The sequence below is a fragment of the Oreochromis aureus genome, linkage group 9 (genome assembly GCF_013358895.1).
Source record: "Oreochromis aureus strain Israel breed Guangdong linkage group 9, ZZ_aureus, whole genome shotgun sequence".
In the NCBI taxonomy this organism is placed as follows: domain Eukaryota; kingdom Metazoa; phylum Chordata; class Actinopteri; order Cichliformes; family Cichlidae; genus Oreochromis; species Oreochromis aureus.
The window spans coordinates 35,293,997-35,320,277 of record NC_052950.1 but is presented as its reverse complement, the minus strand read 5'-3'; the positions used below and the strand labels follow the sequence as shown (position 1 = coordinate 35,320,277).

General features: G+C 40.7%; 1 protein-coding gene across 1 annotated transcript; it reads right to left on the bottom strand.

The window, feature by feature from the left end:
- Positions 1–21,637: 21,637 nt before the first annotated feature.
- On the bottom strand, positions 21,638–25,996 carry LOC120441669 (gastrula zinc finger protein XlCGF26.1-like). The gene is made up of 3 exons (XM_039616891.1): positions 25,690–25,996; positions 25,211–25,396; positions 21,638–23,537 (listed from the first exon to the last, which is right to left on the bottom strand). The coding sequence occupies exon 3, from the start codon at positions 23,500–23,502 to the stop codon at positions 21,880–21,882; it is 1,623 nt and encodes a 540-aa protein (XP_039472825.1). The 5' UTR covers positions 23,503–23,537; positions 25,211–25,396; positions 25,690–25,996; the 3' UTR covers positions 21,638–21,879.
- Between the last annotated feature and the right edge of the window lie 285 nt (positions 25,997–26,281).

The window sequence follows — 26,281 nt, the reverse complement described above, 5'->3', positions numbered from 1 at the left end:
ATCATTAATTTAAAAAATGAAATTGTTGAAACCGTGAGTGAAAAGGGTCAATAGTTAATAAACGTCAACTCTCAAAAGACTTTCTAACCTATGCACAATATAATTCTGGTACTTGAACTATGGGTGCAGTTCTCTACAAATGAAGCTTTCTGATAGTTAAAACTGATATCTGGGGAATGAAGAGCTTTGTTACATGTGAAAAATATGTTTCAATTGCATTTTAATTACTGTTTTCTATCAGAAATACCTCAAATATAAACTAAAAAGTAAATTAATAGTATACTTGTAAGGTTAGTATTGTGATAGAGTCAGTATATTTTAATGATACTCTTGTAGACATTATGACATTATGCTAGTACATTTATGGTGAACAAAAAGTACATCTAAAAGTTAATTTCAAGAATACTGTTATGTACTAAAATGGGGCCAATATAGTCCCAAGAAGCATTATTAGTATACGTACTAGGTAAGGTATACTTGGGAAATATACTTGAAGTATACTTATTTTTTGTATGGCCAGCAACAAAAACTAATGGCCACATTTAAAGCAATGTTTAAAAATGACTTCATTTAGCAGGGTGTTCCTTTTTTCTCTTCTTATTCTTTCTTATACTGGACCTTCATTTGTTTTGTATAAGGTGGTACTTTTTAAGACACCTCTGCCTAACTACAGTGAACTAACCTAATAATATGCTCTGATCATCATTTTACACAAGTTAAGGTGTCACATCCATGAAACCTACACCACTAACCAGAATCAGTCCTGCGTCACTCTCAAAATTAATAAATTCTGGGACAAGCAGAAACTGTATTTTTAGCGGTGCATTTTGTGGCTGGCCAGACTGCTATTAAATGCACTCTCCTAAAGAAATAATTCCTTTGTAGCGCCACCGTCTTGGTTCAGAAGAGATGTCCTGGATATACGTGTTAATGTAGCACGGTGTTTATGTTTGTTCATGCTTAGCGTTGGGTTGTGTTTTTAAAGCGATTGTTACATTTTTAAAGCTTTTTAATGCGATAGCCGACACCACACCTTCACCTGACGTACAACGTGACGTATGACGCACACGTCGGGTATTCACTTTCAAAACAACAATGGGGATTGAAAATATTGCTCGAGGTGGTTAATGCTCCTTTCGCTGGTTGCCAACGACCATTAAATAACAACAAGAAGAAAATATTGATCTGCTTTTCTTAGTTTTGCATGTTTAAGACGCAATTCAGACTCAAACAAAGCTGCAAAGCAGGAGAACAACACGGCCATCAACTATTCTGTGCCACAGATCCAGTTCGCTGCAGCACAGAGTGATGATGAGACCGTTAACATGTGCAACTTCGAAGTAGTCAGAGGTAACTGGATGTTCAGTCGGATTAAATGCAAGGTTGATTGGATTATATCTGAAGATCGTATGCTATTCCTGACAACTATGCTAGATTCCAAATTGCTCGTCCATGTGGGATTATCTCAAATTAAATGAAACTACTTAACACTTTTCCCCCAAAACGGACTGACATGGGAAACATTAAAGTTGGATTGACACCAGCTAATCAGTCTGAAGGTAAGTGTTTTTTCACTTATTCGAGAGAAGTCCGAAATGTGTTATTACTGTTTGTTTTGACTTTTAAGATACCCTACCAGGATATTTTCATTCACATGCTAAGACAAAATCTCAATATCTATGAATGTGGAGACTCAAAAGACTAGTTAGTTAATAGTTGCCGATGGATTTATGACACTTGATAGAAACTTGAACGTTTGCAACAGGTGAATCGGTGAACTACCGAGGTTGCCCCCAAATGCTTAAAGCTGTAAGCTGGTCAGTGTTTTTAGGTGTGCTTGTGCTGCCTGTACGGTGCGGAGTGCTGACTAAGTCATGTTAAACCCATTAAAGCGTCGAGCTCAAATACCTTTTCATTTTTGTGCACTGTTCTCTTGTCGGCACACATTTTCTGTTTATTAAAGCCGGAATTGGTCCCTATTGACAATACTCTTATTTTTTTTTATTTTTTGCATTGCACATGTCATTTAGGAAAGGTAATTGGTCACTGAACTTTTTGCAACTATGTGTATTTGTAAATTTTGTGGCTTCCGTGCACACAAATTTATATTGTTCAGTTTGTATGTTAAAAGCCACAAACATATAGGCTGTCTTGTGGAACTGACAACTGTCCTGCCACTTTCAGAACATTTTCTGCCGTTCATATACATATGCATAGGAATCACAGAACAAGAAGGGAGACCACTGAGGAGAAGTTCCGTAAGTTCACTGGTGGCCTCAGCTGTCAAGTTCCTGAATGTGGGTGTCAAAGGAAAAAACCTTAGAGAAGCAAGAAACACAAACTCAATTTATGGCATGTACATGGGCGAGGCTTACTGCGTGGCAAGACACAGGCAAGTCGCACAGAGCCTCAGTCCATTCTTTATTTTATAGCAGAGAATAGATTACACAGCATCTCTAGGTGGAGCATACGTAATAGAAAAATATCTCTAGATATGGTTATCGCATGAGTGGCCGTTATCCATAAGACAAGAGGAACTAGTATCTTTTGTCATATCAGCTTCAGGTTGGAACTGTCTCTGCCTGAGCGTGTGTGACTTTGTAACTTCCTCATGCATGCTTCTGTTCCTTAATCTGTAGGTTGCAGGCACATCATGTTTTCACAAGAAATTATACTTAAGCAAAATAAAGGTTATCAAAGTAAGTAAATGTAAAAATCTCTTAACATTCCCTCCTGTTTTTGCTGATTTAATTTCTTCATAAAACATGCTTAAAACATCAAAGTCTACTTTCTTGCTGTCTACATTTTCAAGTAGCTCGTCATTGTGCATGTGATTTTAATCAAACATGGTTATATTCACATTATAATTTTAAACAGTGGTATTTTCATCATTTTCATCTTCACTCTCATGATTAGGTTCTAAATCAAGTGGGATACTGACGTATGCTGCAAGTGAGGTGTTAATCATTTGTTTGATTATGGCTTTTAGACATGGGATAATACATGTGGCAAAGAAGCAGAACAAAATTAAAAACACTCCAACTCCAATGAGTAGTCTCTTCAGTACTTGTAGCCATGAGCCGTTGAAAAGCCAGGGGAACCAATCAGTGGTGTTTTTCACATAGTCCTGACTTTGGGCTTCCTTCAGTTGCCTTAAGGCATTCAGAGCATCAGTCATGTTTGAGGAATGCACATTGTCTGGGATGTAGGTACAGCAGGTGTTGTCGAAGAGGACACATAGTCCTCCTTTCTCGGCGAGAATCATATCCAGTGCTACTCTGTGTTGCATTACTGCAATGCGCAGAGCGTCGATTTCTTGGTTTTGTTCGTCGTTGATTTTACATGACACGTTCAGAAAGAGTCCAAAGCGATAATCCAATGTTTCAATCCTTAACATGTTTTTTCCGGTTCCAACCCACGGAAACAGTGAGTGGAGGACCTTCTGTCCAGTGGTCCATAGTTTGAATTCCTCAGGCACATCACTGCCGTACACGGGGTCGTGTGGTTGGATACCTGGAGATGTTGATCTTCCTTTCCGTCGTGTGGTTGGGGTGGTGTTTACAGCGGTCATCCTGAAGGTGTGGTCTAGTATGAAGATGGGGGCACAAACTCCGGTCCAGCCTGGGGGTAGTATGAAATAAGCACGTTGTCCACATAGCCAGGCCATTCCTTGGACCCAGTAAGTGCCATTTGAGGGGCCGGTCATGTTCACAGGGGCACCTTCTCCACTTCCAGCGGTCTGATTACAGTTAGTGGTGTTTCCAAGCGGTCTGTTACCGTTGTTTTGCTGGTAGCACATGGAGTGGTTCTTCCCTGGGGTTTGGTCCAAGAACACTGGGAAGTGAATGGATGTGTTCCGGTTTGTCACGTTGAAGTTGATCCAGAAAAGTTGGTCACACGTTCCATTGTCAAGTCCAGCGTCTTCAATGGTGATTATCTCGTGTTGGGGTGGTCCCTGAAAGATACTAAGGAAGTTAAGCGAGTAGATGGTAGATGAGCTTGTCTCGTTGATGGTGATTTTATTATGCTGATAGCCAACGCCCGAAAAGCTGGCGGCACGTTTGGCTTGTGTTTTGTTCATGTAGTCTCCATAAAAGGTTGGATGCGTTGAGGTGCTTGGCATGTGGGAGCAGACGTAACACGCAGTGTTGTTAGGCTCTCCCTTGGTTCTCTCATGCACGTAGCGATACTATGCGTTATTCATCCATGGGTGAATGTGGTCTTGTGTCATGTCACGAAGATGTGAGTTGTCATGTGTCCATCTCGTCTGTAGGTGGTGTTGTTTGTCTTCTTTATTGTCCTCGAAAAGCGCAAGGAGTCCTGCTAGGAGCAGGAGGACAGCTGCTAGGACGGCGAGTGTCTTCATGACAGCCAAACACACCTAGATCCTCGGGTGAGTAGACTACTGGCGAGAAGTAGAGGGCGGGATATACCCAATCAGCCCTCTCTTCACCAGGTAGATCACCAGAAGGTAGGGGTGCTGGAGTCTATGAGTCTGGGCTGTCACTCACTTTCTTGCAGTGGCTTTGGTGAATCCAAGATGGTCTCTCTGCTATCTTACAGGCAGTTGGTGTGGTGATAAGCACTTGGTATGGGCCTTCCCAGCGGGGCGAGCTCCAATTCTTTCTATGGAGAACTCGAATCAGGACCCAATCACCTGGCTTCAACCTGCAAGATACTGGAGAAGATTCAGGAGGCAGTTTATTGTTCAAAACAATATCTTTGTTTTCTAGTAGCTTCGACATCCATTCTGCTAGTGTGGTCTCTCTGATTGATTTATCTAAAGGTTCACTTGTGACTGGCAGTGGAAATGGTCTGCCATGAATCATTTCAAAAGGTGTGAGTTTCTGAGAACCCTGTGTTAGTCTCATCCACATTTTTACTAGGCCTATACACTCAGGCCATGGTCTCCCTGTTTCTTCCATACATTTTCTAACCTAGTGCTTCAGAGACTTTGCTGATTACCTCATTGACAAAGTGTGTCCCATTGTCTGATCTTATCAGAGTGGGGATGCCATATGTTGGAATGAAATGGTTACATAAGCATTTTGCTACTGAAATGGCATCTGCTTTCTTTACTGGGTAGATTTCTGGCCATTTTGAGAATACGTCTATGATCACTAGAGCGTATTTTGAGCCTTGGCATTCATTTAGTTCAATAAAATCCATGTGGATTGTGTGGAAAGGATGAGGTGGTGTGGGAAAATGACCTCTTTTTGGTCTGAGATTCCCTTGTGCATTGTGTTTTTTTTTTGGCAAATCATGCATGTTCTGACAAATTCTTTTGCTGAAGTTTCGAAATTTAGAGTGTAAAAGTGTTTTGGAGATTATATCTACTATCCCTCCTGTTGACACATGGAGAGTAACTCCATGCGTCACTAAGGCTGCTGTTTTGTGTAGAGATTTTGGAAGTATTGGTTTTCCTTCACAAATCATCAAGTCATCTTTTAGTTGTGCTCCGCATTTCAGCCATTTCTTTTGCTCAGCTGTGGGAGCTGCTTTTTGTTCATCCTTTAAAACATCAAGTGGTATTTGTGAGGGTAATGTTGACATTAGTGTGTCTACACTTTGTTGTGCCGCTGATTTTGCAGCTTGATCTGCGAAGTTATTGCCTTTTGTTATGCTTGAGTTGTCTCTTTGGTGTGCTGCACATTTACATATTGCTAGCTGTCTTGGCAGAGTTATTACTTCTAAAAGTGTTTTTAGAAGATTTCCGTGTTGTACTGGATGTCCTGTGGAGGTAACCATGCCTCTATTTTGCCAGATTTTTGCAAAATGGTGTACTGTAAATGTCAACTCGTGGTTTGGTTTCTTCATCTAGCTTTCTTATGCAGCAATGTGCATCGCCATCTTCCAGAGTGGGAAGAAGTGTGCTAGGGTTTAGAGTAAAATGCCTACATAGGAAAGTTGTCGTGCATGTGTGAGGTATGATAGATTTGCTTGCAGTAAGATGGAGGTCACAGCATGTGGGACTTTAATGATCAATGTGTGTCCTAAAACAATATCAGCGGACTTTTTAACTGCCTCTGCTGCGGCTGCACAAGCCTGCTGCACGTAGGCAGACCCAGACCCGATGCGTGAGTCTAATTTACACGAATAAAATGCAAGTGGGCGTTGTTTTTCCCCAAAGGCCTGTGTTAGAACAGCCTTCATATAACCTGCACCTCCATCTACATGCAAGTAGAAGGGCTTATCATAATCAGGCAAAGCCAAAACTGTATTTGTCTGTAATGCCAGTTTCAAGTTACTGAATGCTTCTTCTGCTTTCTTCTTTGTAAATGCAACACTATATTTTGACTTAGGGCATTTTAGGGAATTCCTTTTTTCAAAGAATTCATACGTGTCACACATCTTACATATTTCAAACTTTTAAGTTAGGAAAAAACTTTGCATTGCTTACAGCTCATAGCTCACAGCTCTAAAACTAGGCATTAATAAATCATATGCCTAATCATTATGTGTCACTGTGATCCACAAGTATGATCACAAATTTGTTTTTCAAACCAACAAAACAAACAAACAAAAACAAAAAACAAATTGCCGATGGCATGAAGGCTTTACACACATGAGTCAGGACACAAAAAGAAAAAGAAAAAGCTGCTGCCAGAAACAAAGCAGAAGTGTGAGGAAAAAAACTGAGCTCACAAACAGCTGCATGTGTGAGCTTTAATATGCAGCTTCTGCTCTAAAAAACAAGTAAAAATAAAATGTGTAATTCGCTCATCAGCTTGGTAGTGTCCACATATTTAATTCATTTTATTCAGCTTCTCAAACCTGTAGCTTTAGCTGTTGTATACAGGGTTTGGCTCATTAGTTGTTAGTATAGGTTTGCTCTTCATCTCAACAAAGTCTCATCTAGGATGACAGGTTTACAACCAGGTCAAGTGTCTCTATGCACTTGATTAGATTAGGTATTTTCCTTATTTTCTTCATCTCATATATCATTATACTGAGTTTGAGCAAACCTTAAGCTTGAATCAGACTACTTTTAACAATTATCCACCTCACATCATAACTGACTGAGGTGCCTCTTCTTATTAATAGTATGTCACTATTAATGTTATTATTGTTTTGTTTTTCCTTTTTTATAACAGCAATAGTATATTACAATACACTACTTTAATACTAATATACAATAGTTTATTATTTTATATTTCATTATGTATCCATCAGAGGCCGATGTGACCTGCAGCTTCACACCTTCCCAAGCTGGAGACATTTGCTTTTTCCTCTTGGAAAACACTCTTTCCTTGGCTGAACAATGACACAGCATTAATATACCTTATGCATTTCTCTATTTTATTTAATATGTTTTGTGTGAATTATCTGCTTTCATTTATTCTATTCGTTCAGCTTGGTTGTCTTCACAATTTTGTTTCATTTGTTAGTACCAATTTACAGGTTGTTATTCTTCCTATTATTAGTTTGAATACATAAGCTCTAATTTAATTTAACCCTTTGTTTATTCCACTATGCATTCCTCTTGTATTTATGTGTATTCAGTTGGGTCTGTATCCAGCCCTTTTTAAACTTTGATCTCTAATCTTTTACTTGATGAGGGATTATTATGTTCTTCCTGATATGGGTGAATGTATAGTGGGACGTTTTGTTTTCTTAGGCTTTCTCCATCTACAAGCACTAATTTGTCCGGCGCCTGGACATCTTTTCTAACCACTGCTCGTCAGCAGTGAGTTTTGGTGGGCTGATTACCCATTGTTACAACACAACTGCAGAGCTTTCTCTGGTATGAGACTCAGGAGTGGTTGCTGACACGGCCTCCAACTCCGAGCTACTCGCGGAGCGGTGTCAGTTTTACGGGACGAAGCCCAACCTACCTCTCCTTTGTCACCAGTACTTCAGCGTCTTACAGCAAATAAAATAACAATAACAACTGGAAGCAACTCAGCAGCGTATTGTGCTGTAAAATTAGTTTACTTCCAACAGACAGAAAAATGACATACACAAAACACATATATTCACTCTTGTTTCTTTACGCGCGCGGGTCCTTGTGGCGGACCAGGCCAGTTTTAACTTTTTCAAGTTAAGTTTTAGACGTCTTAAACCCTTACAGCGGATTACTCTATTTATGCACTCGTGCAGTGGGTCAGCCTAATGCGCTATTAATCCTTGCGGCGGATAAGACCTATGCGCTTCTCTTTTGTGCACCCGTGCAGTGGGTCAGCCTAATGCGCTATTAATCCTTGCGGTGGATAAGACCTATGCGCTTCTCTTTTGTGCACCCGTGCAGTGGGTCAGCCTAATGCGCTATTAATCCTTGCGGCGGATAAGACCTATGCGCTTCTCTTTTGTGCACCCGTGCAGTGGGTCAGCCTAATGCGCTATTAATCCTTGCGGCGGATAAGACCTATGCGCTTTTTTTTTTTTTTTTAAACAAAGAGTTTTGTTTCTCACCTCTCCAAAGGATCTGTAGTTAGGACGGAGATCTCCTCACTGCACCCCAGCGCCATGGACCGTTCTAAATCACCCTGGCCTAGACCCGAATTCACGTCCTAGGGCGCTCACCTCTACCTAGAGAGGGCTGTCGACAGACTTCAGGGTCGGCTTCTCACGGCGTCAGGATGCACTGAGGGTCTCTGGTTAGGAGTCACAGTCAATCAGCTGTTATTTCCCATCCGGCTCGAAGGACCAAGAAATATGTCAAAGGAAAAAACCTTAGAGAAGCAAGAAACACAAACTCAAGTTATGGCATGTACATGGGCGAGGCTTACTGCGTGGCAAGACACAGGCAAGTCGCGCAGAGCCTCAGTCCGTTCTTTATTTTATAGCAGAGAATAGATTACACAGCATCTCTAGGTGGAGCATATGTAATAGAAAAATATCTCTAGATATGGTTATCGCATGAGTGGCCGTTATCCATAAGACAAGAGGAACTAGTATCTTTTGTCATATCAGCTTCAGGTTGGAACTGTCTCTGCCTGAGCGTGTGTGACTTTGTAACTTCCTCACGCATGCTTCTGTTCCTTAATCTGTAGGTTGCAGGCACATCATGTTTTCACAAGAAATTATACTTAAGCAAAATAAAGGTTATCAAAGTAAGTAAATGTAAAAATCTCTTAACAGTGGGTATGCTGCACAAAACTTCACAACTCTTTGTGCCCATCTCAGATTTCATATCAAAGATGGGGGGGGAAAGTGTTATGTCCATTTGAAGGTTGCTCTAATACTTCAGTGTCCGAACATCATTTTTCAGCCATATTTCTCAAAAACATAAGTAGACAGTTCAGCAGTCAAGGCAACAAGAAATTGTGGAATTTGCCATAATACAAGGACAGGACACAGTTAATCTATTAGAAGACAGTTGACTTTGTGTCATTTAAAAATGCAGGCTAAAATGTTCTTGCCAACCAGCACTATACAGAGCATCATAGAGGAATTTCAGGATCTTTGCAGCTGTGCAATGCACGAAACAGAAGAAGACTCTGAATCTAACACCATTAACCTTTCATTGGTAATGGCAGGACTAAGGGTGGAAATTGTGACAAATTGTAAAATATACTGTATTTTTCAATGTATTTTTCAACTTTTCAATGCAAGACCTTGAGTTTGTAGTTCTTTTGCAGTCCTGGGATTGAGTTTCATCTTCAGACATGGTCCCCAATGTCTTTCTGCCTTTCTGTTAGTACTCAATCCTAATTGCAGGGTTCATCTTTTAGTGAGGACATATTTGTTGAAATAGCCATATAAAGTTGCTTTTCCAATGATCTCTCTCTCTTATTTTTAGATGGCAACAGACCAAAGAACCTGAATGTCACCATTACTCTGGAGCTTGGGAAAGATTTCCACTCAGACTGTTGCATGCAATCACAAGAGGAGACAGAGCTCATCCAGAGGACAGTTGTGGAGGCCATGCAAGTTCACTGCAGAAACCCTAAACGTGCATCTTGTGAAGACGTTGCTAAGATCATTGTAAACAGATACCCTCAAACATTTGCAGATTTTACTGAAAAGGGAGAAAGACTGGGTTGTGGGCATTATTCACTACTAAGAAGCATCAAATCTAGAGTTGAACATGTTAATTGAGATAACATGTTCAGTGAAACTTAGTGAAACAAAGAGAACCAGGAATGAGGAAGATTGCAGTCCCAACAGTAATGCAACCTCCCCTAAAAAAGTTAGATGCCTTGTTGATAGCTATGGTTGTATAAATTGGCAGCCAGTTGAACTTCCTTAGGGGGAAACGCAAGCTTCTTTAGAGGAAAAGAAACACATCCTGTTAACAATTTTTAATTCAGAAGGACCTGGAGCTGTGGAGAGACCTGATGTGGATGACTACATGTGCCTCACATATATTTCTCAGTGGCAGCTTATCAACAGTTGTCGCTCACTTTCAGTAGCTGAAATTCAGGAGCAGTGGCCATTCTTGTTTACTCGGAAAGGTCTTTCGAACCACTTTCACAAACTCACAGGTATTGATATCAGTGAGCGCTTAGGTCAGGCTCTCATAACCAAAGGCAGGATTGTTAACTATTTCTCCAGCCAGAAGCTTAAATGGAAACTTAGTATAAGGACACTCATCCAGCAGAACATTCCTACAAATGCTACCTAAAGCTTTTATAGCCTCTGTTGACCCCCACCTAGTCGTAAAAAGCCTAAACTTACATACCCTCTAACTCTCAGAGAGCCTGTGTTATGACCTTGGCTCCCTGTCTTTCTGACATAGAGAAAGGTGGGGGTAGAACTTCTGTGGAATGTGGTGTCTCCTCCACTATAGGGCTTTGGAGCGTGATGTCACAGGGGTGGGCGTGGAAAGGATTTTGGCCCGATCCGCCATTTTCGGGGTCTAGCGCAAGTGAAAAGGGAGCGAAGGCACACACAACAGCCATGGTTCGTATTTGCTGTGTGGTCGGCTGCAATGTTCGATCGCACGACCGGCAAGAGAATAAGCTTGAAAAGGGTTTGTCTTTTTATTCTTTCCCAACCTGGAAGCAACATGAGGCAGCTCGTGTATCGATGTTACCAAACGAAGGCGTCTAGCCTGGATAGCAGCTGTGAGACGAGCTGATATCCAGCTCTCTTCCATCTCCAAATATCTGTTGGTGCTCCAGACATTTTCATTCCGGTAAGTTATAGATATGTTCATATCACTCTTTATAGCCTATTAGTTTTATTTTCGATGCGCTTTGAGGTCATAGCAAATTAGAACAAACATCCTACTGAGTGATTTTGCAGAACTACCTTCTCTTTATAGAGTTGCTAATTATTTGGCATTATTGCAGCAAACCAGCCTATGAAATGGATGAAACACATCGTGACTGTGTTCCAGCGCTACACAAGGGACCTGCTTCAAACATACCACCATGCCAATCAGATTACTTCTTCCATGTGAGGGTGAAGAGGTGACCCTTCTGGATAAGATGGTGAAGGTTTGCTGCGTTTGTTGAACAGTGTTATAGTAAAACCAGGGAAAATGAAACTTGCTCCTGTTAAATATTCTTAAGTCTTTTGCTGTATAAATAGTGGGTTTTTTTTTTCAAAAGATACAGTAAATAATGTTAGTAGTGGGTGATATCATGTAAACACTGTCATGATTTTATGTAAACATTTTGTCTTTTATAAACTATAAAAGACAAAATGTTAGTCAGTCAGTAACCCACGTCCGTCAGCACAGACCCTCCCCTAGCCCCGCTGCACGCAGCCACGAGGAAACCGTCACCTAAGAGCCAACAGAGCCCCTAATTGGCCATGACCGCTACCCGGGTTGAGCCCCCAAGGAAGATGCTCCCGGGAACCCCGACGCCCTAAGCCTGTCCCTACCCCCACACCAATCACAACAGTGAAGGTGGGACCAAACTATGACCCCCACCCCACTAGGTGATGGAGCTGATCAAAGGAGCCCAGAGCAATTGATCTGATGTGGTGGCAGAGGCTGTATCAAGACTAATGTAATCTAATAGATAATTTCTATATTGGTTAGAATTAAGATTATTTTTATTTTTCCAGTTCATGAGGACTGTTTTCTTGGCTATGCATAGGGCAGTGAAAACCATATGGGCTATATTCTTTTCCGTAGTGACATTATCTAAGCTGCCCAACAAACACACTAAAGGAGAAGTTGGAATGTTACATTTCAGACACTTCGATAAGTCTTCACATATCTCACGCCAAAACTTCTGAACTGGTGGACAGAACCAAAGAGCGTGGATATAATTGTCCGTGAATTGGTTTGGCAGTGTGAGCAGTTGTTGGTAGACGTAAAGCCCATCTTGAACATCCGATGACCTGTATAGTGCACTCTATGTAGTATTTTGTATTGAATTAATTGAAGACTGGGATTTCTAATTAAATGAAAGGTTTTAAGCAAATCTGAGACCAGAAGTTTTGGTCAAAGTTAACTGATAAATCCGCTTCCCATTTTGCAATAGGAAGTGATATTGATTCATCTGTTTTAGAAAGCATTCTGTATATTTTGGATAGTAATTTGGGGTTTTAAGAGTAAGAAATTGAACCACACTTGGTGGTGTTTGTAGTTCAACTTGACCCGGTTTAAATCTCTTTTTACTATGGATTTAATTTGTTGATATTCTAAAAATCTTTTCTTGTTGATCCCATATTGTGCAACTAGTCTGTCAAATGAAATAAATTCTGTTCCTTCTAGTATATGTTCTAAATATTTGATTCCTTTACTACTCCAATCTGAAAAGTTTATCATATTATTGTTTTGTAATATGTCAGGGTTGTTCCAGATAGGTGTACGTTTGCATGGGATTAATGAAGACTCTGTCAACTTCAGAAACTCCCACCATGCTGTCAGAGAGGAGCTGATGTTGATGCTTTTGAAGCATTCATGTCGTTGGATGTTTGAGCTGATAAATGGTAGATCTGAAATCTCTAGATTATTGCAAAGTGCTTGTTCTACATCTAGCCAAGGTTCATCTAAGAGGGCATGTTTTTGCCATCCTGAGATAAACTGAAGCCTGTTGGCTAAGAAGTAGTGCTGAAAGTTAGGTAGTTCTAATCCTCCTTTATCCTTGGTCTTTTGTAGTGTTTTTAAGCTTATACGTGTGGGCTTATTTTTCCAAAGGAATTTGGACATATATGAATCTAGAGATCTGAACCAATCTTGTGGCGGTTTAGTTGGGATCATTGAGAATAAATAATTTATTTTTGGTAATACCATCATTTTTATAGCGGCAACCCTTCCCATGAGTGATATGGGTAGACATTTCCACCTAGCCAGATCACCTTCTACTTTCTTTAAAAGTGGGATATGGTTTAATTTAGTTAAATCTGCAAGCTTGGGAGAAACATTAATACCTAAATATTTTATATTTCCGATTGCAGTGGAGTAGAAGAGGAATTATGGAAGGAGCAATTAATCGGAAGGACTGTAGATTTTGACCAGTTAATTGAGTAATCTGATATTCTTGCAAAAGAGTTTATCAGTTCAATCACCCCAGAGATATTGGTTTGTGAATTTTGGAGAAAGAGTAACACATCATCCGCATAAAGGCTGATTTTATGTTCCACGTTCTTGCATTTTATGCCCTTAATTACTGAATTCTGTCTAATTGCTGCTGCTAGTGGTTCGATAAAAATTGCAAACAGTGAAGGGGAGAGTGGGCATCCCTGCCTGGTGCCCCTCAGGAGACAGAAGCTGGAGGATGTCTGGTCATTTGTTCTGACACAAGCTGTTGGGGAATTATATAATATTTTTAACCAGTTGATGAAAGAAGATCCAAAACCAAATTTGTGTAAAGTTGCAGATAGAAATTTCCAGTTAACTCTGTCAAACGCTTTTTCTGCATCTAAAGAAAATATTGTAGTTTCAAGGTTTTTACTGTATGAGTAGTCTATCAAATTAAGTAATCTACGTGTATTAGTTGTTGAGTGCCTACCTTTAATGAAACCAGTTTGGTCAGGATGAATTAAGAGGGGGGTTATTTTCTCTAGTCTCTTTGAGAGAGCTTTGCAGATTATTTTAAAGTCTACATTTATAAGGGATATTGGACGATAGCTTGAGGGATATACAGGGTCTTTGCCTGGTTTTAGCAGGAGATTAATGTTGGCAGAATTCATATTTGATGGAAGTCTGCCATTTTCTTTGATTTCCAACAACGTTCTGTAAAAAACTGGTGCTAGAATCGTCCAGAATTCTTTGTAGAATTCTGCAGGAAAGCCGTCTGGACCTGGAGCCTTATTATTGGGCATATTTATCAGGGCTTCCTGGAGTTCACCTGGCGTCAGTGGCGAATCCAGTGCCATTGCTTGAGTGTCTAATAATTTTGGGAGAGTTATGTTGTCTAAAAACTGATCAATTTCCTTTTTAGATGGGTTTATTTGTGGTGAATACAACGTTTTAAACAACATTTTCAGGGATTTCTATATTTGTTTCGGTTCATATATTGTGTTCCCAGATGAATCTTGAACAGCACATATAGTTGTTTTTTTCTTTATTTATTTTTAGCTGGTTTGCTAGAAATTGACCGGATTTATTACTATGTTCATAATTTTGTAAGCGTAGTCTTTGTACTAAGAATTTTGTTTTTTTATCAATTATCTCATTTAATTCTAGTTTTGTTTTGCGTATTTTGTTCAGTGTTTCCTGATCTTGGTGGGACGCGTAGGCTTCTTCTAGTGATTTGATGATTTTTTCCAATTCCTGAATATTTTTGTTTTTTTTTTCTTTTATGTGATGAGAAAGAAATTATTTTACCTCTCATCACAGCTTTCCCTGCTTCCCATAAAACAGAAGCTGATGTTCCGGGTGTGTCATTAAAGTCTAAATATGAAGTCCACTCTTTTTTAAAATATTTAATAAAGTCTTCATCTTTAAGTAGTGATGTATTAAATCTCCAGTTTTTACTTGGCGTAGTATTATTCTTGTGCATTAGTGTTGAAGATACAGGAGCATGATCGCTGACAGCTATAGGGTGAATCTCAGTGTCTGAAATGTCCCTCAGCAGTGAGCTGCTGACCAAAAAATAATCCAGACGAGTAGGAGTGATGAACATGTGAGAAGAAAGAATATTCCTTACTGTTGGGGTGAAGGGAGCGCCATGCATCATAAAGACCAAAGTCGCTCATATACTGTTTGATTATATTTGTGGACTGCCAATTACGCTGAGTTCCTGCTGTATTGAGCCTATCCATTTCTTCATTTAGTCCAAGGTTGAGGTCGCCTCCAAGAACAAGTGTGCAATCTAGGTGTTCGGAGAGTGCACTGAAAAACTGTGAAAGAATGAGGATCATCAACATTTGGACCATATACACTTACAATACATAGCTTTTATCAAGCATAGATAGTTTAATGATTAAGAATCTGCCCTCTGGATCTATAACTGTATCGAGTACTGTGAAATTAATATTTTTATGTATTAAAATTGCTACTCCCCTTTGTCTAGAATTATAACAAGCTGAGAACACATTAGGAAACTCAGGTGTTTTAAGTTCATTCGAACCTCTAAGAGGTCTGTGGGTCTCTTGTAAAAGGACAACATCTGCCTGTAGTTTTTTGAGTTGGTTAAATATTTTTAACCTCTTTTCTCTGGAGCCAGCTCCATTTACATTCCATGTAACAAACCTCAGTGCACCCATAGATGTCTGTGTATAACTAGGGGTGTATGCTGTGTGTGTCGCTTAGACAGGTGGAATGAATACATCACTTGTTCATAAATAAAGAGAGGGAGAGAGAGAAAAAGTGTGTGGCGAGATGCTCCCTGAGTCTGACTATGTGTTTGCATATTTACTAAGATGAGTACGCTTGGCTTAAGTGTGTGTATCCTATACGACTGTGTGCGCTGTCTGACTGATGTAAATGTGCTGCCGTTGAGCGCATGACTGTGCGTGATCGTGCTGTGCGTATGTGTCGAAATAAAGGATGTTGTTTGTGGATGAGTGTGGAAGCAGGTGATCGAAGCAGTGAAAGAGAAAAAAGAAAGAAACCAAGGACAAGGGTGAGCAGCATAAAAACAAGAGGGGGAAAAGGAGAGAAGAAAAAACAAGAAGAAAAAAAAAAAAAAACCAGAAACATTCCAATCAAACCATTGACGGAGAGTGACGGTGTTAATACTGCTATGATATCACACCTAAGATGCGATTTGATACTGGTAAGTTAAACAGATAATGCAAGCAGATAATGTGTCCATCTATAGAACGCTGCATTTTATAGGGTAAATCTGCCTGTTCTCTGTCAGAAACCTGCCTGCAGAAAATGAACCTAAAGTATGTAATGCAAGGATGTAATCACTTTAGAGATGGAGAAAGCATAAAGTGACAATTATGAATCACTTAATATGATAAGGAGAATCTGCAGGTCATTAATCAATGTATAAAATTAAAATAAAATGCATTTTTCGTGACACAAGATACAAATATTGAAGCAAGATGTATAATTAGAATTATTTATAATAAATATGAATAAATCAGTGCAATTTCTTTAACCATAAAGAATAACTAAATTCTTCAGGACAATGTCACATCAATGCACTGAACTCACTATGTTATCCACCTAACAGCCTCCACATGTTCTCACTGTAATTTCCCCTCATGAATGAATTTATGCTGCACTAATCTGAATGTTTGCAGGGAAATCAAATGCATTTCACACGCAGTACTTGAGCTGACTTACCTTTGTTTGAATGACGACTTGTACGCGCTGACTCCATAGATAAGGTACGAAAATATGTCAGGCTATAGCGGTTGCTCTTCAGGGTTTCTACTCCACGGCCGTGTTTCATACGGGTCCACATTTCCAATGCACGCTATTTTCTGCAAGTACCGCTGCTTCGCCTCTGGACGCAATCGGTCTCTATACCGTCCGTTTTCTTTGGAGCTGCTTTTAAGCATGATTCTTGTCGTCGTCGTTCCAACACAGTGTCTCTTTTGATTCGTAGACCCCGAAAATGGCGCCACGCTCCGCGGCGTGACGTCAACTCCAAAGCCCTATCAGAAAACAAGGCCTTCTGCACACAATATTCTCATCTTAACTCAACAGTATGAAATGCAATGAAACAGTGTAAATCATTCACATTAAATCAACAGTATAGGATATTATAGACCTATCTAATAAATCTAATGATTTTAACATTCTTTTTGATTCAGAAGTATAATGCAAACTAAAACTACATACTGATCATACTCTCTAGAATGAGTATGATGTGGCTTGCAGCAGTATAATGATTCAAGCAGTTCGATTATAGGGATATGATAACATATGATAAAATAAGAATCTTACAGACTTAAGACTGGAGATGCCTAGGGAAGAGATTTGTCGGGTGGTGAAAAAGCAGTGGCGAGAGACTTTGTGTTGTTTTCCCTGGGTATTGGATATGCTCTACCCGATACCCGTGTACAGAGATGGGCAGTAATGCATTATGAGTAACGCGTTTCAGTAATCCGATTACTTTTTTCAAGTAACAAGAGATGGACCGATCCGATATTATGTATCGGTATCGGTCCGATACTGACGTAAATACTGGATCGGATATCGGAGGGAAATAAAAAATGTAATCTGATCCATTAAATATCAAAAAAAGCACCTCACAAAACACGGCACGACACGGCGTAACTCGGCTCATAACCGTAGCATGTCGGAGCAGTATGCATCACGTGATAGAGCGGCTGTGTGTATTTTGTAGCCTCGCTAGCAAACCAGCATTTAATCTCCGAGAAAGTTATCCCAGAGAGAAGTAAAGCAAGTGTGTAAGTTCATATCTGAATGTTTGTAAAGCATTCCCACGTTAAGAATAACAACCGATATATGGAGCGACTGCCTCTCTCTGTCCCTCCCTCTCCTGCTGCTATTTCAATCATCAAACTGATCAATGATCAGCTGATCGGCTTTTCTGTCGCGAGTCCGTCTCTCTTCTTTGTTTTTGGCCCACTTTGCACCAGAAAGAGGAAACCAGCGGCTGAACAACAGCAGCACGTTTAACATTGATAAACTGTTGTTAGAATTTATTTAATATTACTTTCTACACCAGGATCCTTTTCTACGCAGCTGACGGCTGGTAACTGTGCAGGGGTGGATCTAGCAAAGTGTAGCCAGGGGGGCCGATAGGGCATGAACAGGGAAAAGGGGCACAAGGACATACTTTTCTTTCTTATTCTCATTTAAAATGTCTAGCTTTTAATAAATAATTATCTGAATCTTACACCCAAAGTTTTAATCTGATGTCAAATGTATAGAAGTCCATTACTGTATATAGTAACTGTTAAGTCTAATATACCCTAGTAAGCTATAGTACTTTTTCCTTTGGGAAGGTACCATCTGTGCAGTCTGCAATTCTGTTGAAGAAAGATGTTGAATCTATTTAATTATTCTTGAAAAATAATTCATTTCTGTGCAATTTTTCCACACTGCATCAAATTAAAGTTGATTACGTCGATTAAGCATCATGAGGTGGAGAGTGGGGGGTGGTTCCCTTTTTTTTTTTTTTTTTTTTGCTGGCAGTTTGCAACCCTATTAGTTAGGTCGCTTAATATTTCTGTTAAGTACTCTTTAAAATACCAAAACTTCCGACCGGTGGCACTGACATCACATCTTATGAAGACTCTAGAGCGGCTCAACCTCCTCCTCCGACCACAGGTACAACATGCCCAGGACCCACTAGAGTTCGCATACAAGGCGGATGTCGGAGTGGAGGATGCCATCCTGCACCTCCTGCATAGAGCCCACTCACACCTGGATGGGGGAAAAGGCACGGTCAGGATCCTGTTTCTTGACTTTTCCTGTGCCTTTAATACCATCCGGCCCTGTATGCTTCAGGTAAAACTGAACAGGATGGAGGTGGACCCTTGCCTGGTGGCTTGGATCTCCGACTACCACACTGACAGACCACAGTACGTCAGGCTGAAGGACATCACGTCTGTGGTCAGCAGCACAGGAGCACCACAGGGAACTGTGCCGTCCCCTCTTCTCTTCACCTTGTACACCTCTGACTTCTGCTACAACTCTGAATTATGCCACATTCAGAAGTTTGCAGATGACACAGCCATCATGAGGTGTATCTGGGATGACCAGGAAGAAGAGTAAAGAAGTCTGGTGAGGACCTTTGTCACATGGATTATAAGATTGGAGAAACCTGCAGTCAGCTGAGACTGAAGAAGTCTCTTGGATGAGTGACGAAACGTTAGCGTTTTCAGTGGGACTACGTCCAGATGAACAGAATCAACTTCTGGGATTTCCTTACCTGGATGATTGAGCAGGCATCAAGATGTTACCCACAATTACTTAGGTACACGAGAACAAAGGGACAGCAAGTCAGTTTCTTACAGAGGAAGAAATAAATAAATAATTATACTGCAATTAATTTGAAGCAGTGTGTAAATATTCAGAAAAACATGGAAAGATACATCACATCTTTATACATTTTATTTTTCATAGGATTCAGTTAATCTTTTACATACTGCCTGGATGAAAATGAGTAAAATTTATGACTTACAATAAAAATATTTTTACTGCAACATAAAATGTAGGTTTGTCTCTTCATGGAGCAAAACACACTCACATCCTGTAAGAAAACACAGACCACTGAAAACATTAAATATATGCCTGTTTAAAAAATGACAAATTTATGAATTTACCTTTTTTTTTTTGCTGTAACATTAAAAATTGCAGGAGGGGTTCAGTCTTTATGTAGCAAAACAGACTCACACAATATTGTAAGAAAATAGAGCCAATTTAAAACACATTTCATGTGAGTTACAATAGAAGTGGCACAGCACTGACACTGATAATTACCTCACGATGAACAGCCAAATAAACAGTAACAGGTCTGACAGTTTGACCCAGAAGGTGAACTGTTCTGACATTTTGCTTTTCTTGTGATCAGATGATGGAGTAATGTTTGCTCTGTATGCTGTTTGTGGACACAGCCAGTGAAGTTTAACTTGCTAAACTTGTATTGGGATAACTAACTCCATAAGCTAAGATTTTGTGATCGCGGCTCAATCGCTTCACAACATTGATGATCTTCTCTTAAACTCTTTTTCTTTCCATCCTGTCTTGCAGCTCTATTGTCATCATCCTTTCCTGAGTATTGCCCTCGCTTTGAAAAAGAAAGAAGGGGCTCAGAATTGATGTAATCCTCCCCCCACCTTCAACCCAAGTATGTGTGGTAGTCACTGCTACCACACATACAGTGGCTTGCAAAAGTATTCGGCCCCCTTGAACTTTTCCACATTTTGTCACATTACAGCCACAAACATGAATCCATTTTATTGGAATTCCAGGTGAAAGACCAATACAAAGTGGTGTACACGTGAGAAGTGGAACGAAAATCATACATGATTCCAAACATTTTTTACAAATAAATAACTGCAAAGTGGGATGTGCGTAATTATTCAGCCCCCTGAGTCAATACTTTGTAGAACCACCTTTTGCTGCAATTACAGCTGCCAGTCTTTTAGGGTATGTCTCTACCAGCTTTGCACATCTAGAGACTGAAATCTTTGCCCATTCTTCTTTGCAAAACAGCTCCAGCTCAGTCAGATTAGATGGACAGCGTTTGTGAACAGCAGTTTTCAGATCTTGCCACAGATTCTCGATTGGATTTAGATCTGGACTCTGACTGGGCCATTCTAACACATGGATATGTTTTGTTTTAAACCGTTCCATTGTTGCCCTGGCTTTATGTTTAGGGTCGTTGTCCTGCTGGAAGGTGAACCTCCGCCCCAGTCTCAAGTCTTTTGCAGACTCCAAGAGGTTTTCTTCCAAGATTGCCCTGTATTTGGCTCCATCCATCTTCCCATCAGCTCTGACCAGCTTCCCTGTCCCTGCTGAAGAGAAGCACCCCCAGAGCTTGATGCTGCCACCACCATATTTGACAGTGGGGATGGTGTGTTCAGAGTGATGTGCAGTGGTAGTTTTCCGCCACACAGAGCGTTTTGCATTTAGGCCAAAAAGTTCCATTTTGGTCTCATCTGACCAGAGCACCTTCTTCCACATGTTTGCTGTGTGTCCCCACATGGCTTGTGGCAAACTGCAAACGGGACTTCTTATGGTTTTCTGTTAACAATGGCTTTCTTCTTGCCACTCTTCCATAAAGGCCAACTTTGTGCAGTGCACGACTAATAGTTGTCCTATGGACAGATTCCCCACCTGAGCTGTAGATCTCTGCAGCTCGTCCACAGTCACCATGGGCCTCTTGGCTGCATTTCTGATCAGCGCTCTCCTTGTTCGGCCTGTGAGTTTAGGTGGGACGGCCTTGTCTTGGTAGGTTTACAGTTGTGCCATACTCCTTCCATTTCTGAATGATGGCTTGAACAGTGCTCCGTGGGATGTTCAAGGCTTGGGAAATCTTTTTGTAGCCTAAGCCTGCTTTAAATTTCTCAATAACTTTATCCCTGACCTGTCTGGTGTCTAAATCCAATCGAGAATCTGTGGCAAGATCTGAAAACTGCTGTTCACAAACGCTGTCCATCTAATCTGACTGAGCTGGAGCTGTTTTGCAAAAAAGAATGGGCAAGGATTTCAGTCTGTAGATGTGCAAAGCTGGTAGAGACATACCCTAAAAGACTGGCAGCTGTAATTGCAGCAAAAGGTGGTTCTACAAAGTATTGACTCAGGGGGCTGAATAATTACGCACACCCCACTTTGCAGTTATTTATTTGTAAAAAATGTTTGGAATCATGTATGATTTTCGTTCCACTTCTCACGTGTACACCACTTTGTATTGGTCTTTCACCTGGAATTCCAATAAAATGGATTCATGTTTGTGGCTGTAATGTGACAAAATGTGGAAAAGTTCACGGGGGCCGAATACTTTTGCAAGCCACTGTACATGTCCTGAACCACGCTCACATACTTCTCTGTCACTTCTGACTTCATCATGCAGTACCACAGTGCCTCTTTTTGCACCCTTTCATGGTTTCACTAGATCTACAAAGACATAGTGAAGCTCTGACTTTCTCAGGAAATTAAAGCTGAATTCTGTGAAGCCTGATCTCAAGCTTTTTAAGTTTGACGCAGCATCCAGAAGAACTTTTGTTCAGATCCCCTGTTTCTCCCACTGAGTTCAAATGAACCCTGTCAGGGTAATGTCCCATTGGTCTGCCCCTTTTCTCACAGGAGGGCACTTTGTGGGTCTTTTGATGCCTCAATAGATTTTTGTTATGGAAGAAAGACTTTCCACACTGACCACACACAAATGATTTAGCAACAGAGTGGATGAGCTGATGTGATTTTAAGCTAGTCATGTGAGTAAAAGCCTTTCCACAGTCACCACATACAAATGATTTAACTCCAGATTGGATGAGCTGATGCATTTTTAACCTATCAATTGCAGTAAAAGAATTTCCACACTGATAAGAGCTGAAAGGTTTAACTTCACTGTGGACCCCCTGATGTTTCTCTAAGTGATCTCTATCCTGAAAAGACTTTCCACACTGATCACAGACAAATGATTTACCTCCAACATGGATCATATGATGTCTCTTTAAGTCACCTTTCTGAGTAAAGGTCTTTCCACACTGATCACAGCTGAATGGTTTAACTTCACTGTGGACGAGCTGATGTGCTTTTAAGCGGTAACTCTGAATAAAAGACTTTCCGCACTCACCACAGGTGAATGGTTTCACACCGCTGTGGATCAGCTGATGTACCTTTAAATGATCTTTCAGAGTAAAGGTCTTTTCACACTGATCACAGCTGAATGGTTTCACACCGGTGTGGATCAGCTGATGTGATTTTAAGTGAGCTTTCTGAGTAAAAGACATCCCACACAGATCACAGTTGAAAGCTTTAAATTTCGTGTGGACGACTTGATGTTGATTTAAGTTCCATCTCTGAGTAAAGGTCTTTCCACATTGATCACACCTGAATGGTTTCACACCGGTGTGGATCAGCTGATGTGATTTTAAGTGAGCTTTCTGAGTAAAAGACATCCCACACAGATCACAGCTGAATGGTTTCACACCGCTGTGGATTAGCTGATGTTTTTTTAAGCTGCATCTCTGAGTAAAGGTCTTTCCACATTGATCACAGCTGAATGGTTTCACACTGGTGTGGAACAGCTGATGTGATTTCAAGTTCCAAATCTGAGTAAAAGACTTCCCACACTGATCACAGTTGAATGGTTTCACACCGGTGTGGATCAGCTGATGATTTTTTAAGCTGGATCTCTGAGTAAAGGTCTTTCCACACTGATCACAGCTGAATGGTTTAACTTCACTGTGGACGAGCTGATGTGCTTTTAAGCGGTGACTCTGAATAAAAGACTTTCCGCACTCACCACATGTGAATGGTTTCACACCGCTGTGGATCAGCTGATGTACCTTTAAATGATCTTTCAGAGTAAAGGACTTTCCACACTGATCACAGCTGAATGGTTTCACACTGGTGTGGGTCAGCTGATGTGATTGTAAGCTACCAATCTGAGTAAAAGACTTCCCACACTGATCACAGCTCAAGCTTCTGCCCTCCCTGTTGGCGCGCTTGCGTCTTCTGGGCTGCTTCATAGCAGGAAAAGTCTTTTCCACAGGGATCGCCGCTGGCTCATCTTTACTTGCTGGTGCTGGATGTTTTTGGTTGATATCATCCATGTGCTGAGGTTTCGGCCTGCTTTCACTTCTTTCTCCTGTAATGACAAAGAACCCAAACAGTGACATCAGGTCTATACCTTCAGCTCATCCGCAAGTGCCCCCTCTTACCTCACAAAGATAAACAGTTTCACCATCTGCCAAACGTCTCAGGTGCCTGGGGACGCTATGCTGTGGTAAATATTTGAAGTGAGCTCATTTTGGGGATAAAAGTAGTAAAAGTTCAACTTGTGAATAAAATATTGGCTTGTGTGACTTCAAAGGTTTTTAGTTTTAACTTTGTTCAAATTTGAAGAACATCACACTTAGAATGTGTAGTTCAGGTTGTATGTGTGAGAGCTGTACAACCAAATCCACACCGACTCAGATTTCCCTCTGATTAACCACGAGGGTGTCACACAGTTATCAAAGTCTGCAGACACTGTCAGCTGCAATCAGCGCCTTTTATTATAATGCACAGGTGAGTTATAATGCATCTCCACTAGAAGATGGTCCCCTGTTTTCTACTTTTTCACAGGTAAGCGTGGGCGAGAGTCTACAGCATTCTACCCCCCAAGGACACGTAGTCTAATGCCTTCATTTTTCAGGGCCATGTCCACTTAATACTACACTATATGGTTATATGGCATTTTAGTTAATATAAAGCATAGAATTGAGGCACTTCAAATATTTTCATCTCAACACCTCCTCCCTGGAGATAAGGAGAAGGAGTCTCACTATCTGCCTAATGTCTCATGGTGCCTGGGAGTGTCAGTCCAACTCACTCACAATACCCATCTGTGTGTGTGGAATAACCTGTGAAATACATATTTGATGTTTTCCTGTATGTAGAACAAAGCCACACAAAATGTACTATAGATATTACTAAAGTGATATTGTCAAAACATATGATCAACACATAAAATAAAGAAATCTCCATCACAACAGTTAACAGCTTACACAAGAAAATACGTCAGAAAGAAAATGAAAGAAGAGAAGTGGAAAAGGAAAACAGAGCATTTTTAATGAGGTCATGCTGAGCCTCTTGTCCGGATTGTTTCATGTTGAGCTGAGAACAAACAACCAATACTCACATCAGGTCCAGTCAACAACAATTATGTATTAAGCACATATGTGGGAGACGTACACGATACCACCCTCAGTGTAGTCCGGTAGATCTCAAAGAGGAAGGATGAGAACTTCTTTATTTAAAGGGTTGGACACGCCCAAGATGCATGAGCAAGTTACATATCATGCATCAGCGACAGTTAGCTGCATCTCATTTTTACAACACTTAGAATGCTGTTTCGAGACCCTTTCACCCCCAGCTGTCTCCTGTTGTTTGTTATGAGGCCCGTGATCATGTACGCCACATCCTGAGTACATCCTGTTCTAACCGCCCCTGTGCAGGCACGTATGCAGTTACAAGCAAAACACTTCTTTTAATGTGTTTTAGTTTAAATATTCTTTTGCTTCTTGACTGACTGACACTTACTGAAATACTGCTACGTGTATATTTCCCACAATCTCCACATAGATCACTCCACAGACATCACCTTCATATGAAGGAAAACAGAGAGTTTATCTCAAATGATAAAACATTGACGTACTGAGGCAGACAAACAGAGAGGCTAAACAGAAGGCAGAAATCAAACCAAAATGAGCTAAGAGAGAGAGAGACCCTGTAGAAAATGATAAAGTTAAGCAACCAATGTAGTTATAACTGACTTACTCTGGATCTCCTCTCAGACTCAGGAGGGGGCGAGCGGGCCGGCTTTGTAGTTGGAGTCGGACCAGCAGAGACAATGGGCTCACTGACCTCCACTCCCCAAGTCAGTCACCACGAGGACAAGTTCTTTGTTTAGAGATGATTTAATCCAAGCTCACCAACAACATCACTCAGTTGTCCTCGTCAGAACTAATAAAATAAAAGCAGTTACATTTAGAGACGTCAGTTTACTAAACATAAAAATATTGTTCTTTTAGCTTCGCTCACATAGCTATTCTGTGAAAATTAAATGACTTAAATCATCACGTGGTTTACAAAAACACTTTGTTACCAAACTCAGCAAACAATTGCGCGTCCAGAATTAACTGTTTTTCTCGTTTGACATGGAAACTTAAAATTACAAAGACACACTGAACGCACCTTCCTACCAGCTGTAACCTAACAGGAGAACGTACGTTCGTCTTCACAGCTGCAATACATACCTGACAAAAAGCCGTTCATCGATTAGATTTAACACGACGCTTCTCCACAATACTTTGATACGGGTTCTTCAAAAAGTGTCCAAACGGCGGAAAGACAGCAAAGAGCACAGTACGCACACCCCTTCTTCTTCGTCTCCTCCCCCTGCTTCTTCTTAAGTTTTATTGGCGGTTTGCAAACAGTAAAATGGTGCGTTACCGCCACCAACTGGTATGGACTGTCGACCCTCAAGCCCTCCCCAAATGTTTATTCTCTTTTAAAAACTGGAATAAGGCCTGATAACTAGTGATGTGTCCTGTGTGTCGAAGCTTCGATACCTGTGTCGGGTAATCTCGGGGAGTTTTTGTGAAGCGTGTATCGAGGCTCGCTTTGATTACGTATGCAGTGACGTTCGAGGCCTCGCGGGCAGTCCGTACCATGTGACTGATTCAGGAACTAGCTCGCCGGTTCAAGAGCACCTGGCTGCAGCCACTGGCTGTGTCCCAATTCAGGGTCTGCACGCTTTTTTTTCTCTCTTTTTTTTTAATACGCTTTATTGACAAAACACAGAATACAAATATAAAAAAATAACAAGCACAATGTCAGGGGGTTTCT